Source organism: Phoenix dactylifera, chromosome 1 (genome assembly GCF_051530095.1).
Source record: "Phoenix dactylifera cultivar Ajwa chromosome 1, Ajwa_hap1_PhDact_Kaust_v1.1, whole genome shotgun sequence".
Lineage (NCBI taxonomy): Eukaryota > Viridiplantae > Streptophyta > Magnoliopsida > Arecales > Arecaceae > Phoenix > Phoenix dactylifera.
In genome coordinates, this window is record NC_143190.1 from 9,361,682 (window position 1) to 9,379,111 (window position 17,430).

At 36.0% G+C, this 17,430-nt stretch overlaps 1 protein-coding gene across 2 annotated transcripts; it reads right to left on the reverse strand.

Moving 5' to 3' along the window:
• Positions 1-564: 564 nt before the first annotated feature.
• On the reverse strand, positions 565-14,706 carry LOC103706008 (magnesium transporter MRS2-I-like). 2 transcript variants are annotated; one of them, XR_015977366.1, is made up of 13 exons: positions 14,255-14,706; positions 14,087-14,116; positions 13,743-13,860; positions 11,732-11,853; positions 9,870-9,944; positions 8,411-8,638; positions 8,267-8,311; positions 4,720-4,764; positions 4,572-4,601; positions 4,233-4,352; positions 4,046-4,136; positions 3,912-3,961; positions 565-970 (listed from the first exon to the last, which is right to left on the reverse strand). XR_015977366.1 is itself a non-coding variant. In XM_088720469.1 (12 exons), exons 1-11 carry the CDS (start codon positions 14,498-14,500, stop codon positions 4,050-4,052), a joined length of 1,146 nt encoding a protein of 381 aa, XP_088576595.1. In that variant the 5' UTR covers positions 14,501-14,706; the 3' UTR covers positions 3,744-3,961; positions 4,046-4,049. The 2 variants fall into 2 exon arrangements, 1 of the variants encoding a protein (XP_088576595.1); XM_088720469.1 differs by lacking the exon at positions 565-970 and having other exon boundaries at positions 3,744-3,961.
• Between the last annotated feature and the right edge of the window lie 2,724 nt (positions 14,707-17,430).

Genomic DNA, 17,430 nt, shown 5'->3' on the forward strand with positions numbered 1-17,430 from the left:
TCATACAAAGCGGGTAATAGTTTATGATATGCATTGTGATGTAGGAAAGCATCTCCACGTATTCTCCTCAAATAGCATGTAAGATACCGTTGTCAATGGATCACATAATTCACATAATTTTTGAGAAGCATCGGACGTGTGGCAATCAATGCGGTGTGACAGAGCATATCTTTTTGACAGGCTTTGCACCGTTACAATTTGTTTTTACTAAAATAATCTTTATATATAACAATTTTTATTTTGTTTCTAATTTCATGTGTCACTAGTATATCGTGAGTAGGTCGTCTATCATAGCATAATATCGGGACTAATGTCCCACTGTTATCACATATTTCTAGGGCATTTCACATTGTCCAATTTTTTTCTATGCCATTTTAGTAAGTCCATTCTTTTTCTGAAGCAAATGCATGCAACTTTGTGCAACTGGCTCCTTCTCTTACAGATAAACATGATAGAAGTGTACCAAGGAAAGTAGCCATCAATCTTGATTTTTTTTAAACTACAGGCATCTTCTCATGCACATTGTGTATGTTTAATAGTAGCTACTGCAACTCCATATTTGTTATATGTGATGCATATAATTTATCATAAAGAGAAGAAACTGCTCGGTGACTCCATGCATAATTTAATAACTTCAGTGAAAACCGCAAACATGATGGACGAAAAGTGACAGGGTTGCAATGAGATCATTATTTCTAGCTATCTATTTCACAACCAAGCCAGATTTTGGCTGAATTTGTGGCATATTTTCGTCAGTCATCCTTCTGTGAATCAAAAAGGGGATGGAATAATGTTATGTAAGTCTAAAGGCCAATCTTCTTCTTTAAATGTTGCTAAATATTGGCATGCTTGGGCGAAAGTTAATTGCATGCACTTTGCACCACGTCGCTCTGTATCCAAGAGCTTCCCTCTTGACGTGATTTTACAGAGAAGTTCCACGTCGGCTCTTCAACTATTTTATGCGAGATTCCTGCGTCACAGAAACATGTAATTTGGGACTCGTTTGGTTCGCGGGAAGCATTTTCCTTCCTAGGAATATGATTCCTGGGAAACAAATTCCTAGGAAGAGGATGCCTAGGAAAGTACTTTTGGCATGTTTGGTTGACCATGGAAAAGTGACAAATTTCCAAGGTGCTTATGTTTGGTTGGCCATCCACTTTCCTAGGAAAGTTATATATAATTCCTATTATGCCCTTAATAAAAATTAGTTTTTTAATGCCTCTTTAATGCTTCTTTAATGCTGAAGGGACGTTTTGGGAAAAAATAAAAATGGAGTGATTCCCGCCTCATGGGAAAGTAACTTTCCCATGTTTCTCATGGGAAAGACTTTCCCATGAAATATGGGAATCACATTCCCATGGGAATACAACTTTCCCTTCTCTCTCCTTTGAAAACTCCAACCAAACAAGAGGCATCTCATTACTTTCCCGTTGACCACACTTTCCCCCCCTTCTTTTCCCGCGAACCAAACGAGCCCTTGGTGTTAAAACAGAAACTCTTAAAGTACTTGCTGGCTAACTTTCATGAGTCCAACAAGCATCAATGACTGAGGAAACGACGAGCAAAAAGTGACACACTGATCAAGCCAGAGCATGAGCATCTTTCTTTCCAATTCATTGTAATTGAGAGAAAGAGAGAGAGAGAGGAGGAGGAGGAGCTGTTTTGTAAAAGAGCATGAGTGAATCTAGTTAATTTAATAAAACCCATCTATGTACTGCAAATGATGCGCAAAAAAAAAAGAGAACATTTTTTTCAAATATAATCTATAGATGGTTACAATTTTAATAAAAAATATAGAATTCTTCTTCATCTTCTTCTAGCAACGATGAATTTTACAGCTTTCTATTTATCCGAATATTTTATATATGGGCACGTGGCAAATGATAGCCTGGATATAGACATTAAATAGAACCTAACGAGTCAGAGTAAAATATATATATTAGCTCAATGATATTTTTAATTGCTATATTTTATGACCGAAGAAAGTACACATGGACAACTTAAACAACTCTAATAGCAAGCATGCGCTTAAAGAAGCAGTTCACAAAACCAACCCCATGCACGTGACTTCAACGCAACACTGAGAACTGATTGCAATTTGAAACAGGACATGGATGACATTATCGTTTTCGAGTTGGTTATGTTGTAATTATTGGGTAAAAAAGAATGAGGCTATAATAGAAGGGCCGCTGGCTTCTCAACATAACTATCCTACATCTATCTGCATTATATCTTTGATGGAATCGTACATGAATATTTTGTATACCTATTCTCTAGCATCAAATAACATTCCACCTTAGAAAACCCTATCTTTACTCGATTATCTTCTTCATAGCAATCAATCTTTTTGTTATTTTTTGCTTTAGTATTTGGTACAGTTCTCTCTCTCTCTCTCTCTCTCTCTCTATATATATATATATATATATATATATATATATATATGTTTGGATGTATATGTATGTATGTATGTGTGTGTGTGTGTGTGTGTGTGTGTGAGTGTGTATTATGCTAAAAATTCTGTGAAATGTGATGATGGATCACAGAACATCAACATTGAAATCAAGTGGGAAATAGGCCGTGGGTATAGATTCACAAGATTGGCAGAAATAGATGGAAATCATGCCATTGATAGCCATGGACTTTGAAAGCAACAAGCAAGTCAAATGGATTTCTATTGCTTTAATTAACCGCCCATGGTGGGATACCATACAACCCAGTATTGCCAACATGTGGTATTTCACATATATGTCAGCCCTATTACCTGACAATCTTGAAGTAATAGATTTCTAACTTCTTCTAGCATCATACATCAATAAATAATAATCCTGATGGATTGATACCGCGTAAACATGTATCCTAAAAGTGTTTTTTTCTTTTTAAGAAAGAAAAGTTAAATACAATCTTTAATGGTATAGTGCACCTCCTCTTTCTCTTCTTAGAATGAGATAAATAATGAATGTAAATCAATGTAACGTGGGCATATATGCATCAAATTCATAAGAATAAATTTTTTTAGTATAACCAAAAACCAAGGGTGTGACAATTACGATGGAACACCAATTCAGTCCATCACTATGCTAGTTGCTAACAGTCGAGTGCTTTACATATATCAGGCACCAGTCTACCAGCACTGAATCGATATTTTTCATTAAAATAAGACCAGCAAGGAACAACAGATCTGCTTATGGTACCTTTTATCTGGAGACTTGCAAATTATGACAGCTCAATAAATTAAAAGGATGGACATCAAGGAATATCCTAAACAGTTTGAAAGCTCGAAGGTTTGGAGGAGGTTATGGTTATATTAAACTGATGGGCATATGTCCCAGTAAAGATGGTGGAAGGCAGGCTAACAGCCCAGTTCTTGTTGAACCCATGCGACCTGCAATGGGGAGGGCCACCCTAATGTGTAGCTCCCACTACCACAAGCTGAAGTACCAGCAAAACAAAAACTAAAACAAAATAAAAGTGGGCTCTCAGTCTACGAAACCGACTAAACTAAGTTTGGATGACCTTAGGCCTCCATCAGTAGGCAGAGTAAAGCAACCCCTATCCCTGATCATATTACTTATGACAACGAACATGAAGTAAATAACACAGGCAACTATATATAGGACAGAAGGAACTGCTCAAAAGTCTATGTGCTACACAAACAAAACAAAGCAATGAATCTTTCTAGAAGTTTTGATTTGTATAAATAACTTGATTTCACAATAAACACCAAAAAAATCATACTACTTTTCTTACTAAGATCATGTGTTGCATCAACCTAAACTCTAAAATCAAATATGAAGCCACAAATGCTTACAAAATGACAGAGAAAACTTGAACTAATGCAACAGGGGTTGATAATGCTTGCATAGACGGCGAAAAATGGAAGCGGAACGCTGTTATGGCCCAGCTTATCTTACCTACAATGTGGAGTGGCAAATTATTAGGAATATTTGACCTCTCATAAGTCCTGGTAAAGATAATGTGCAATCATCAGCATAACAGGGCATCAAAAAAGAAGTGAGCGGTTCCAATTGAGAGAAATCATGCATACCTCTTTAGGACCAAATCAGACCTCCACAGCGAGCATAAGAAACAATAAAAATGAATAGCAATGCAGACACAAGTCCTGCTATACCAACCACCTGTTCAGGAATTTAAAAACCAAAATGTAGGCAATATATCAGAACGTTTTATACATGTCGAGTAGCCCTTCTATACACCAATTCATATATACTCACCCATTTGAACAAGTAACCATGGTTTTCATTCCATGAATATGGGATATTCATGCCAAAAATCCCAGCAACTAGAGAGTATAAAGTGAGGACAACATTTGCAGCACTCAAGAAAAGCTCTAACTGCCATTAGTATAGAAACAGTAAGGCTGGATTCATCAGACACTCAAGCAGAAAGAAAACCAAAGCACCTTTCGTTTGAAAGCACATAAGCAAGAGCATGTAGTAGCAAATACAAAAGAAACCACAAAGTGCTCAATTTGGCTAAGCAAAAAGCCAAATAAACAATGTAACAGGTTGAACAAAGTTATACAAACAAACAACAGAGGTAGAAATTGTCACCTGAATTAACTGATTTCGGTGATTGTCAAGCTGCAAAAAAAAAAAGAGAGCATATTTTAGAGCATGTCAGTGTTTCTCACACTATTCATAAGAACCACTTGCATTTTTCCAATGCAACTAAAAGAACTTTCTATTATCCAGAAGCTACCTGAAAATTGATGTAGTCCTCTGTGTCATCGATGTATTCCCGCAGCTGCAAAGAAAATTTTAGATGCGTCAATTTCCCGAAACAAAGTGGAGACAGAAAATATGAATAGCCAATGATGTATCACTTTCATCCAAAAACCAGCTCACGCAAAAATAAAAGGGGCCAGAAGGATATAAAAAAATTAACACTTTTGTGTAGTCACATATAATTTGAAACTATTCTCTTAACTTTAAAAACAAAGTGAAACAAAGTAATCTGATTTACGTAAATCAGAAACATGATACAAGTCATATACTCTGTTCAAACTGTGTTTGACAACCTATTACACCATCATGAACTTGATAGGAAATAATGGGCCTAAGACCAAGGATGAACACAAATAAACAATTTGTAAACATAACAACTAGTAAGCAATTAATTAAACATGGCATTGCTTGCATTAACAGAGGGATTAATAATGCATGAATACATGAATGTACATTAACATTAAACTGCATACCATATCACGTTAATATGGACTCAATTCAATGGATTGATATTGTGAGGGCCTGGTCTATCGACCGGCCCGCACACTTATTGGGCTTGGGCCGGCCCGAAGAGGCCAGCCCAACGGTTGTACGTGCACCGCACGTGACAAAACGGGAGAGGAGAACTCTAGCTGGGAGTCTCCTTCCTCCCCATTTTCGATCGCAATCGCAATCGCAATCGGAAAAGCAATGTTCAAGCTCATTCGAACACCGAAAAGCCCGAATTTTTGTCTACTTAAGCTTCCCCATCCTCCCCCTTTGAGATCCATCAAATAATAGGGATAGTTTTTCTCTCGATCTCAAGCTTTCTTCTCGAGACTCTTTCTCCATTTTTCATCATAAAAGGTCGCCAGAGAGCCTCGCCGGACCTAGGTATGAGCTCTCCATCTTCTCCTCTTCCTTCCCTTGTGTTTTGGGCCTTTGTTCCCATAGATTTGAGCCGGCAATCGCTAGTCTCTTCTGAAACAGAGCACCCATGTTTCGGTTTCTTCCACCGTGATTTGACACCGCTAGCCGCCGAGTTTGGCCAGGGATTGCAGCCGCCTGAGGTTGCCGTCGAGTGGGTTGTTGGGCCACTACTGCTACTGCCTATTACCATCAAAGAGAAGAAAGAAGAGAGACGAGAAGAAGGATTCTTTCCTCCTCTTCTCTCTCTACTTTCTCTCTCTAGAAGATCTATAAAACCTAGTATTGGGTTTTATCGACCTGAACTATGAATCCGAGTTGATCCTTGAAAATAGATCCTAAACTGTCCTGGTGCCTGGGACTGGACCAATCACCTGGCCTTGTCAAGTGTCCATGAAACTCACTGATAATGAACTATGTTAAACAATCTTGAAATATGAAAAATTCACAGTTTAATAAAAAGGAAATATAAAAATTCAAATTTTATAAGCCAGAATTTCAGATTTTAATATTTTATGGAGGCAATATCTACAAGCTCTATCTGTTTTATACAAATTTGACCATCATTTTAGAGACAAATAAAAGAACATTCTTTTCAACTAACTTCATAAGGCCAACAACCTAAATGTTTTAAAATTTAGAAATCTGAGTATAATCAAGCACAAGATTATTTTAGATGCACAACCAACTATCAACAACTAAAGGGTTTATGAAAAAATGAATTCTTCTTTCCATTACAAAAAAGGAGCACACTAAAAAGCCTTATAAACATTGACTTTGGTCACCTTTACAGCTGAAACCTTGAAAGAGGGTACTAAAAAGCCTTATAAACATTGACTTTGGTCACCTTTACAGCTGAAACCTTGAAAGAGGGTTGGCTTCTATTTTAGTTCCCAGTGAAAACAAACTAATTGGATCACAGAATTTCTGCTTCAGTCAAAACTTAGAGCCATGCACCAAACTATAGGAGCACAACTTGCCATATAAAATGAAAACATTCATGTTCCCCATCAAGCTAATTATCATTACTTACCTCCATTGAATTCTACTATAAAGATCATCGCTTGTATCAGCAGGTGAACTTGTATAATATGCAAACTTCAGAAATGTCTATACTTCAAGAACATATTAGGAGAACAAGGCATTGGATTCCTACAAAATTTAAGAAAATTTATTTATTGCCAAGTCCTTATAAGTGGCTTGCCACACCATATAGGATAGAAAAGTAATAACAAGCGGGCAAGGGAAGTAGGTATATAGACTCCTAAAGAGAAGGGAGAAGTGTCACCCACCCACCCACCCACCCACCTCTCTCTCTCTCTCTCTCTCTCTCTCTCTCTCTGTGTGTGTGTGTGTGTGGTCATCTTGACTCACAAAATCAACTAGAAAACTCTTGGCAAGCTGATATCAAAAGGAAAAAAAAAGGCTCTATACCCTATAAATAAGGTCAATCCAGCAAACAAGGCCTTCCAGAAGATCTAAGATGGCTGAATTTCCCATAACTGGTGTCAGTCGATGATCATGATGTCTCCAAGCATAGTTATGAGAAGCTGGTGGTAGTGTAGGATCAGATTAATGTCTGGGTTTGGGGAGTGGGTTTCTTGAAAAAAATTTAAATAAGCAAGCAGGTGCCAGGATGATTTTTCACGGAGATTCTGAAGCATGTGGCATCTTAAGTGGAACATTTCTGCCACTAAGGCTCCAACATGGACCAAATTAAATGAGTCAAGCCAACTTTCAGCCCAAAAACAACCTAATGTCTCCAATTTGAGCATGAACAGAATGATAACTAGAATAATTCTTTTCTTCCTTCTACACAGAACAAACTGCCACCCTAATTTCCACTGTGCCCATGAAGTAGAAGGGTGGATTAATATTATTTTTACATAATCTCTTAGGTCTGTTTTCCTGGCCATAATGCAAATCTATGCAGCTATTCTGTCCATATCCTCCTCAAATCTTTATCATGCATTCTTTATAACATTATATTCAGTTCTCCATGTCCTCAATTAACAAGAGTTCTACTGCTCCCACTAATGTGTCGATTTCTAACCCAATGCTTTCTAGTTTATCATACATGTTCAGCTCCAAAATCCCAGAACAGTAACAACAATCCAGCTTACTACCATTGAGCATAAATGGAATTAGAACATAACAAGAAAATACAATTTCATATCAGATATTGCACTCCACAATCACCCACATCAGAGGCCTTCATCCTTTTTTCAGACAGCTCATTATCAAAAAACATATTATCAATTTGTATTCTAAAGGTTCTGCATGAAATATTTATTATACCTGCATTTGATATTTGACATGAAAAAGTGTGTAGTCTGACCAAAATGTCAAGGACTCATCCTAGAACTTGAAAATGTTAAAAAGACAAAATTTTCATCTATACTTCAAAAGTCGGAATTTTGAATGAGAAAAGTTAGAAATCATTTTTAAATATAATTTTGGGAGGGTATTGCATGTCAACAGACATACATGAGTGCATGAACACTAAAGAAAAGAAAAGTGGCATTAGAGCAGAGAGCACAAAATTTGGGGGACAGTTCAAGTTCTTTTATTCATTAAGATTATTGAAGCCAGTCAATTGAGAAAGGGATGCATACCGTGGTCAATTTGTTCAGGGCGCTCTCGATTTGCCTAAAGTAAGCCTGCATGGATAGAATATACGTTAGAATCTATTTATTGATTTCAGACAATTATGTATCAGAACAGGAATTTAATGTGAGACGTAGGAATATTGTCATAACCTCAAGTAACATCTCAAGCTCCTCTACATCACTCTCATTTCCATGAAATGTTGCTGCACTTGCTCTGCTTGCTCTAGATATTTTTGAACATATTGTTGGTGAAGCAGGTAACCAGTTAGGCACACCAGAGTTGCTGTTAGGGGAGGATGCTCCAGCCATCTTTCTTGACAAGTAAAGATTTGCCATGTCGTTGTCATCATCCAGTAACTGTTCAAGTTCATCCTGGACCTGGAGAAGGCAGCAAATCATTATTGAAAAAAAATGAAGACAGTTTAACTGCAGTCAAGACTCTAGGTATGCATCAAATCAGCATGAGGTCCAAAGTTTGCACATGAATATTAATTTTGAAGTTAATTTATAATTATTATGCAGGTAATACCAATATTATGCTTGAGAACTATCTCTAGATTTCTTCAGTTGCCAAAATTTACAGAAGGGAAAAGTAAATTCAACACTTTGCAAATATAGAAGAAAACTACAGATCACATTTCAGTGTTGTTTCGCTTGGAAATTGAAGCAACAATATATGGACAAGATCAGTTGAAAATGCAACCTTCATACTTCTGCCAATAACGATAGTCAATCTCCAAGGAATTATCCATATGACCTACATGCATGATCCCAGCTTCTTGAGATCATGTTTTATGGAACCTTCTTCAAACTTATGTCAATAATGATAATCGATCTCCAAGGAATCATGCATATGACCTACATGCATGATGCCAGCTTCTTGAGATCATTTTTTATGGAACCTTCTAATCATTCATTACTAGCAAGGTGAAGTCCCATTAACAGGGATGACGTATCTGCCATGTAGTGTCTTCAATGAAGATCTACAAGTGAAGGAAGCTACCTTACTTTGTCCCATACTAACGATAAGATGTTTAACTTCTTGCAGACATATATTATTAACAAAATAACCTTTTGATACCCATCCAGCAGTGCCAGCGAAATCACAGTAAATATTAAGAGCAGTGTGTTGGGACATAAGCATGCAGAGATTGAATGACCAGTTAATTCATGATAACCATGAACCACCAGTTGAAAACCAACTCATTGGGCCCCAATGTTTCCATGTTTCCTACAGTGATATTATTCCATGTCATCTAATCAGCATTTCCTGGGAGCAGCACATGAACTAATATGTTCTCACAGGGACCGGCATGAGATTTTTCCTGGTAGCCAATGAGAGGCAAGTCAAATTGAACAAGATAGCTAAGCCACTGCAAAAATGTCAATAATACAATAAAACATTAATGCACATAGCAAATCAAAAGAAATATCAAAGATGTCTATAACAAGTTAACAATGTTGTAGTCAACAGATGTAACCTAGCACAGTCACAAATGTTGCAGGACACATGTTATCTACCCTCAGCAGAATATGTCAATACACCTAACCAATTAAATATGTCAGCAGTGCACATTAAGAATTTTTTTAAACAAACAAGAATCTACACCTTTTGTACACGAGCGGTCAACCTTGTCATGGCACTCTTAAGCTTGCGCACCCTGTCCAAGTTACAGCTGCTAATCTGCAGATAACGACTATTGTTTAACCAAATTGAAGAAAGCACAAGGTAGAACGTTTAGATAGACCATAAAATAGAAAGATTTAATCAGTGGATGGTCTATGAGTTATTGGATATGCTTTAAAATCCTTTTCCTTAGTGGGTTATAATTTGCATTTTTCTAGTTTTCTTGAGACATTTGAAGATTTAATGACTTTCAATTCTTGATCATATGAATCATGTAATTTCAATTGTTAGGAGAGCCAGATGGCATTCCCCAGGTTGATTTGACTTGGTCATACTTGAGTCAGAATCAACTCTATCATACAATAGATTCGGAGAAACAGATCAAATAATGGCCATGTTTAGAGGTAATACAAGTTTTATGGAAAAGAGAATTGCAGAACTGAGTATAGAAGTTAGATTGCATATGCAACATATTTCTTTTTTTTTTTTCTTGTGACTCTAATGCTAAAAAATGTTGATGTTTTCTTCCAAAGGTGAGAGACACTTTGCAACTTCATAGAACTATCATCTAAGCATGACATAACCACCAATCAGATTAGGGGACTTAACATGAATTGGTTTTGCTATCTAAGCCTAAACATCTTATGGTTGTAGGGTTATCTCTTATCATGCAATCATAACAGCATGAACTTACACTCTGAATTCACGTCTCCTTGTAATAACTGAGTATAGCTTGAACATCCTATAACTAGCACCAATAATAGTGATAGAACTCAATCCAAAAGAAGCTCCTTGAATAAAACTTAAATCTAAAGAGGGCCACCAAATGCTTTCACAATAAAAAAGCAAAAAAGCAGGAAGCAGAGAAGATGATACAACACAAGCCCAGACTATATGGATATCAAAACATACAAATAAATAGATGTTAAGAAGGTAAGTACAAAAGTTCTGTTGAAATCATGGAATTGAAAGTGATCAATCCAACAACAAAGAACTTGGGTGTTCTAAATAAGAAAAGGAAGATGAATCTGTTAAAACAATGCTCAAGATCATCTACAAAAGTTGTTTGGATGACATCAAAATCAAATTAATTGATGAAATAATTATTTTTTAGACAGATAAAACAGAAAAATGAAACAATCTCTTCTTAAACTAGCTGTTTTCAAAATCCTAAAAATTAATGATGATTTCTAGTAGAATCTAAAGTGAAGATATGGCCTAGTGCTAGTGCATAGTTAGACTTCTAGCCAAATTTGGATTTTAGAATATGGTCCACACTTCCACCAGGAAAACACGGCATAGAATAAAACTAATTAACAGAATTTTTTAAATAAATTAATAAGCGGTGGTGAAGTGTAAGAAAACTGAAAGTGCCATGCCTTTCTTCTTGAGCAGATATACAAAATAATTCCAAACACATTAAGAAGGGAAGTATGGAGTTTGACCACCAAGATTCGTACATTTTGGCAGGGTCATTTGGCCTACTCCCATGGGCAACGACAACAGTCTCAGTTCTCCTTTTGTCATTGTCATATAAAATTTATTAATCTTTGCCTAATTATGTCATATTGCTCCAATATTAACTATAACATTTTTGAATTCAAACTTCCAAGTGATAAAAAAAAGTTTGGGAGCAGCTTGCTTCAGCAAAATAGCCACCCTATAAGTAATGTAGAATTACATTACAATTCTTTGAGTTACATTCAGTCTCCACAAGATTATTTGCCAGTTCAAACAGGAAAAGCAAAATCGGATCTTGCCAAAAATTAGTAATTGGTTTTTGAGCTGCCACAATACAAAAGGAAAAAAAAGAATACGTTATACAGAAAAAAGTCTTCACATACCTTGGTGGTCAGCTCATCTAATGCTGGGTATGCAGCAGATTCCAGTTCTGTTGTGCGCGCATCAAGAAAGCTGCATGTTGCTTCTAAAACAACTTCAAGGGACCGAAACTCAAACGGAGATTCTGTATTGCATGGTATAAGCACTAGTCACTATCAGGGCTTACAAATTATAATGCCTAACATATTACACTTTGAAAAAGAGAAGTGCACATGAAGCACCAACTTTTAGCATTTCCGCGGAAGAAAGCTTTGGTTGACAACAATGATGATGCAGGTTTGCATCCTGGGGCAGCCACTTTGTGCGAAAAAAAAAATGTCAAAGGTTTAACTCTAAATCCAGTTCGCCTTACAGGACCCAGATTGCCGGGACCATAGTTAGGTAATGTCCCTTTTTTATATTAATTTGACTCTGCTACAACTTCCCAGCACTTGAGCACATGCATGCACGGATATACATATGATGGTATAAATAAAATTACTAATAGGTGACTAATAACGTGTTACCTTCCCATCTTTAGATAAATATGGGAACATCAAACAACCAATACTTCATTAATAATCTTATATTTGTCTTCCTAAATACACCTTTCTCGCAATGTTTAAAATAAAATCCAATCCTGGAATGTATTATTATGAAAGGAATTTTGATCTATTCTGACTCAAAAAAAAAATAATAGGGTACACAAAATCTACCAATATCATCAAATTTCGTCCTATAATGAATAGATATATTAGTTCCTATTATAACCTTTTGCAAGAAATTTGGGAGAGAACTAATATAACTAAAACAGGACATTCCTGATAATGTAAAATAATGGATTTCAAATGCTCTGATCGGATGGCCAGAGTGATAGATTTGGTTTTAGAAAAAGAATAGGAAATTCATCAAAATATACTATTATTTGTGCTGGGGAATTTTGAAGTATTATTTTGAAAATTATTTATAAAGAAAAGGCTTGATCTTACAACCAAAGACTCAAGCAATAATTTACATGTAAAACCTTATAAAAATTTTGGTAGATATCTAAACTCAATCCAATTTATAAGCTATACAGAAAATATTAACACACTTTGTTACCTTGGAGCAATGAGTGCATCATCACATCCCAGTCATTCTTTACATGAATATTAAATTTAAAAAAAATGTACAGTTGAGCTTTTTTATGATAAAGTCAAAATTTATTGGCCAGCACATGAAGTCGGGACCGCCGACCCTTACTCCATCGTAACATGCTTCAAGATGAAACAGTCCGGGGCCTAGTTATTGTTTACACTTAAGTCAGGTTTTCGTTCATACACAACTTCACTGTCATATGGTTAAAGTTGAAAAAATTTCAACCTTTAAGACCTAGGTCTGGATTGAAACAATCAAAGAGAAGAGAAGAGAAAAAAGAAAATATAAATGCCCTGTTTGGTTAGGAATTTAAGAATGAGAAGAGCAGAAATTCTAATTCTCTCGTTTGGATAGTAACTTCAGAAAGAAGGGAAGAGAAACAAAGAGAAAAAATTTCTCTCCAAACCACGCTTTTAATCTCCCAAAAAATGGAGAGATTTGGAGAGAAACGAAAATCTGCTTCTCTTCTCTTCTTTTCCCTTGTGTCCCAAGTTCTTTTCTTTTCTCCTCTCTTCTCTTGAGTTCAGGATTCTCTTCTTTTCCATTATTTTTCTTCACTCTCGTTTCCTTTTTTTCTTCTCTCTACTCCTCTATGTACCCAAACAGGGCCTTACGATGAGAAGAACCATTTCTATATCATGTACTCAAATTGTTGTTCAGTTTGCCTTTACCGAAAACATGTTAGTCTGCAAAACAGATGATTTGGCTTCTACGTGGTAAAACTTATTCAAGAAAAACTACAGTTAACAGCACCTGAGAAATAAGTCTTGGAAAAGAAGAGGCCATGATAACCTAAATTCTGTTTTTCTTCTTTTCACTTGTTATCATAAGGTTAGGTCAGACATAAGCCAATCAGGAAAAACAGTTCTCAGGCAGTCAAATAATGTTACAACTCACCATCTTCTTCAGCAGCTTCGATCTCATTCTGTCCGCTCTTTTCACCTTGTATTAGTCGTCTGCGAAGCTCCTCCACTATCGGAATCACATTCTCATTGTAAGGATCTCTGAGCAACACCTACATAACCCATCAAGCCAGAGAAGAGTAATCATATAGGGAAAGAAGAACTGTTCCTTTTCTGCTTCATCAACTACACTGAAGCAGAATGCGACATCACGTCGAACCCAAGCACAAAATCCTACCTTTAACAACTTATATATTATCAAAACCACACCAAAACATATAATCGTAATAAGAAAAACCAACTTTAACAAAGAACACGTTTAAGAGAGTGCAATCACACCTCTTCTGCGGTAATTATCGCTTTAATGTGCTGTTTTTTCATGATAAAAAAACAGAAGATATGTTAGTACATGAACAAAACTAACATAGAATCACTTGTAAAAAAAAAGAAGATCAGAGGCAAACGATAGCTGCGAAAAAATAAGGATCAGAATCGATGAAAAACCACCTCGAGATTGAGAACAATGGCCCTCTCCCGTACCAAGATGGCGGAGGGATAGGAAAGCAGGGGATCGATGATCCTGAGATCCCGGGCGTCGATCTGGACACGGTGCATGATGGCATACTTGTCCACGTCCAGGATCTTCTCCTTCCCAGTGGAGTCCAACAGGATCCAGCTCCTCGTCGACGACGCCGCCTTCTTCTTCGCCGCGTCCTGGACATCCAATGCCGGAGCCCACGCCTCCCGCGCCATCGTGTATCCGTCCAAGAACCCTAGATTCTTTCAAAAACCTCCGGCCGGAGGCGATCGGAGCGGAGGATCGGATCGAACGTCTCGTATCGAAGAGCAGAGACGATCGATCGTGATTAGGATTTGCGAATTTTTGGCTACTATTTTTTTCCCTGTCTCCTACTACTACTATAAAAGGGAGGGGGCCGTAGAAGGAAAGGAGTGTGGAGGCTCACGCCGGGGCGGGAGAGAGGACGGTTTTGAGGATGAATCGAATTCTAACCGCTTCGGTCCTTATTCTACTACAACTACAAGTTCTCCCGTATCGGTATCGATTTCGTTTCGGTGGGGCCTGACGTGCCGCCCGTGAATTCTGTACCAGTCTATCTCGGTATTAATTTTGGAGTTAAATGCTGCATGTTAAAGCCGAGCACCTATTTTTTACCAAAAAAAAAAAAGCCGAGCACCTTTATTTGTCTATACCATATATATATATATATATATATATATATATATATATATATATATATATATATATATTTGCTTGGTTAGACTTTTGTTGTTTATGTTATAAGTTATGAACTTTGTTATACTTTTTAATTAAATTTCAGTTCCAACATTGTAATATCCAATCCACCTAATAAGAAACTGGGCTTAATCTATTTAACCATGTTAGATGTAAGAGTTGGAATAGGAGATGAAAAGAAAAAAATAATAGAGCTTTGTTTGACTTGGAGTAGGAGACAAACTTTTCCGCCGTTGCGATTTCCTACAGAAGCTAGAAAATTGAGCCTCCAACAGCTATTTAAAGACCTCCACCTCCCTTTTTGCCTCTAAGAGATTTATTGGTTATTTCCTCCTTTTATTAATTTCCAACGATCTTGGCTCGTGGGGCTCACTAGAGATCTTAGTTGTGCACTCGCGCAGAGTTTTAGATTTTGAGAGGGATTTTCGAAAATTTGGACATGTAGTTTAATTTCACTCGCAAAGTAAATAATGTAATCTTTTTCTAGATTTTATTGGTAAATTATTAATATTTTTATTTTTGATTTATAAATTTGATGCATAGTATTTTATTATTATATATATCCTTTCTGAAATATCGTATAATTCTTGATCGAACATATTGACTATGCTCAATTGATTTTGATCTCTTATAATTTTATATATCTTACGATTTAGAATAGTGAACATGCTTTTGAGGAAGAAAGTTTTGATTTGAAACGAATTTGGACTCACAGTCTAAGCTAGGTTGTATTTCGATACTCTTGCTGTGGGGATGTATGATGGCACTTTGATACCCTATCAGTACAGGTTGTATATTGGCACTTTGATACCTTGCTAGTGGGGATTGTATGATGTCACTTCGATGTACGTCTTGCCAGTGAAGGTTGTATATTGACACTTCAATACTTTGCTAGTGGCTGCTATGCGTTAATACTTTGATACCCTACTAGAGAGAATTGTACGTTGATATTTTGATACCCTGCCATTAAAGATTATACAGTGGCACTTTGATATGGTTATAGTTCATAGTTGTCGAGGTAAATTTGGTTGGCTCGCGATCTTATGTTGGGGCATGACAAACAAAAAAAAACTTTGAGTACTTTCACCTTGTTTAATTTGATACACTGAAATCGCAATGCATATTTAACTTGATATGGTGAGATCCCTCTTACCTTGTTTAGCTCGATATGCTATCTCTATAGCTGTTAATAATTTGTATTTCGTCCCTTATCCCTATATCATATTTTGTATAACTTGGAACATATCTATCATGCATCTGTATATCTCTGGAAATAAAGATCTACTAAAAAATACAATATAATATCAGATTTTTAGTTTTTCTACTGGTATTTTATCGAAATCTTCTAATTAATTAGCCTTATCACTAGTCTTGATTTGACTAGATCCAATTTGTGACATGTGTGAAATGTTAAGAGTATGATTTTGTTGGTAAATAATATGATGTCATAAGACTACTTCCAAGGGCGCATACTCTTTTAGTTAGCAATGTGATATTTTGGGTTAGAATTTTGAGAGGTGTGTTTCAGGTATTGGGACACAGGTAATTACGTCTCTCTACTTCTGTCTCTCTTAAAAAAAAGAAGTGTTAATACAGAATAATACTTATGGGAGCTATTTCGAATGATCAAGAATTACTATAGGAAAAAATTAGATGGGTTCAGATTCTACATTTATTAGAATTAGATGTTTCAGGAGTATCATGAGAGGGCTACTACCCAGCTATCATAGTTCATTGCACATATGTTTTTTTTAGATTTTTTTTTTTGCCTGAATACCCTCCTAAATATTAAATTTTGTATTAACATCCTCCCAAAATTAATATTTATGTATATACCCTCAGAAAACACTTGTTTTGCTATTGTACCCATTTATCCTTATTTTTGCAATATACTTACGCAATCTAACACTCTTAAATAATTAAAGGTTTCAAATTAAAATAACTAAAATACCCTTAATGGGTAAATGTGCAAAAAGAAACATTTATAAGGCGATCGCGATGTAGGACAAAAAAGTAATTTTAAATTTTTTGATTTTTAATTAAAGTAAATATGGTTAATGAATGATGTTGGAAGAATCGTTATATTAGGAGAATTTGTGCAAAAAATATAAATTTTAATATGGTATTCACGCAAATTTGCATTTTTAGAAGGGTATTCATGCAAAAAAAACTTTTTTTTTAATAAAAAAATTAGCATGTGCAAATGAAAATGGAGGCTTTATCAGCATATAGCTGCACCTTTGAATTGAGGATCAAATAATATTCTAATAGTCTTCGGTCCCTAGTGTTATGAACCTCAAAGTTTAACATCAAAAAGTTTGGAATTTGAAATTGTTTTCATGATATTAATACTAACACAGCAATAATACTATTGGAATTTGATGAGGAGGGTGGCTTTTTGGAATAAGTTAGATGCCTTGTGCTTTCT

Coding starts and splice junctions, on each gene's coding strand:
- LOC103706008 (XM_088720469.1), bottom strand. CDS start 14,500: ATGGCGCGGGAGGCGTGGGCTCCGGCATTGGATGTCCAGGACGCGGCG. Junction 14,117..14,254: donor CCATTGTTCTCAATCTCGAG/GTGGTTTTTCAT, acceptor ATGAAAAAACAG/CACATTAAAGCGATAATTAC. Junction 13,861..14,086: donor CGATAATTACCGCAGAAGAG/GTGTGATTGCAC, acceptor TGGGTTATGTAG/GTGTTGCTCAGAGATCCTTA.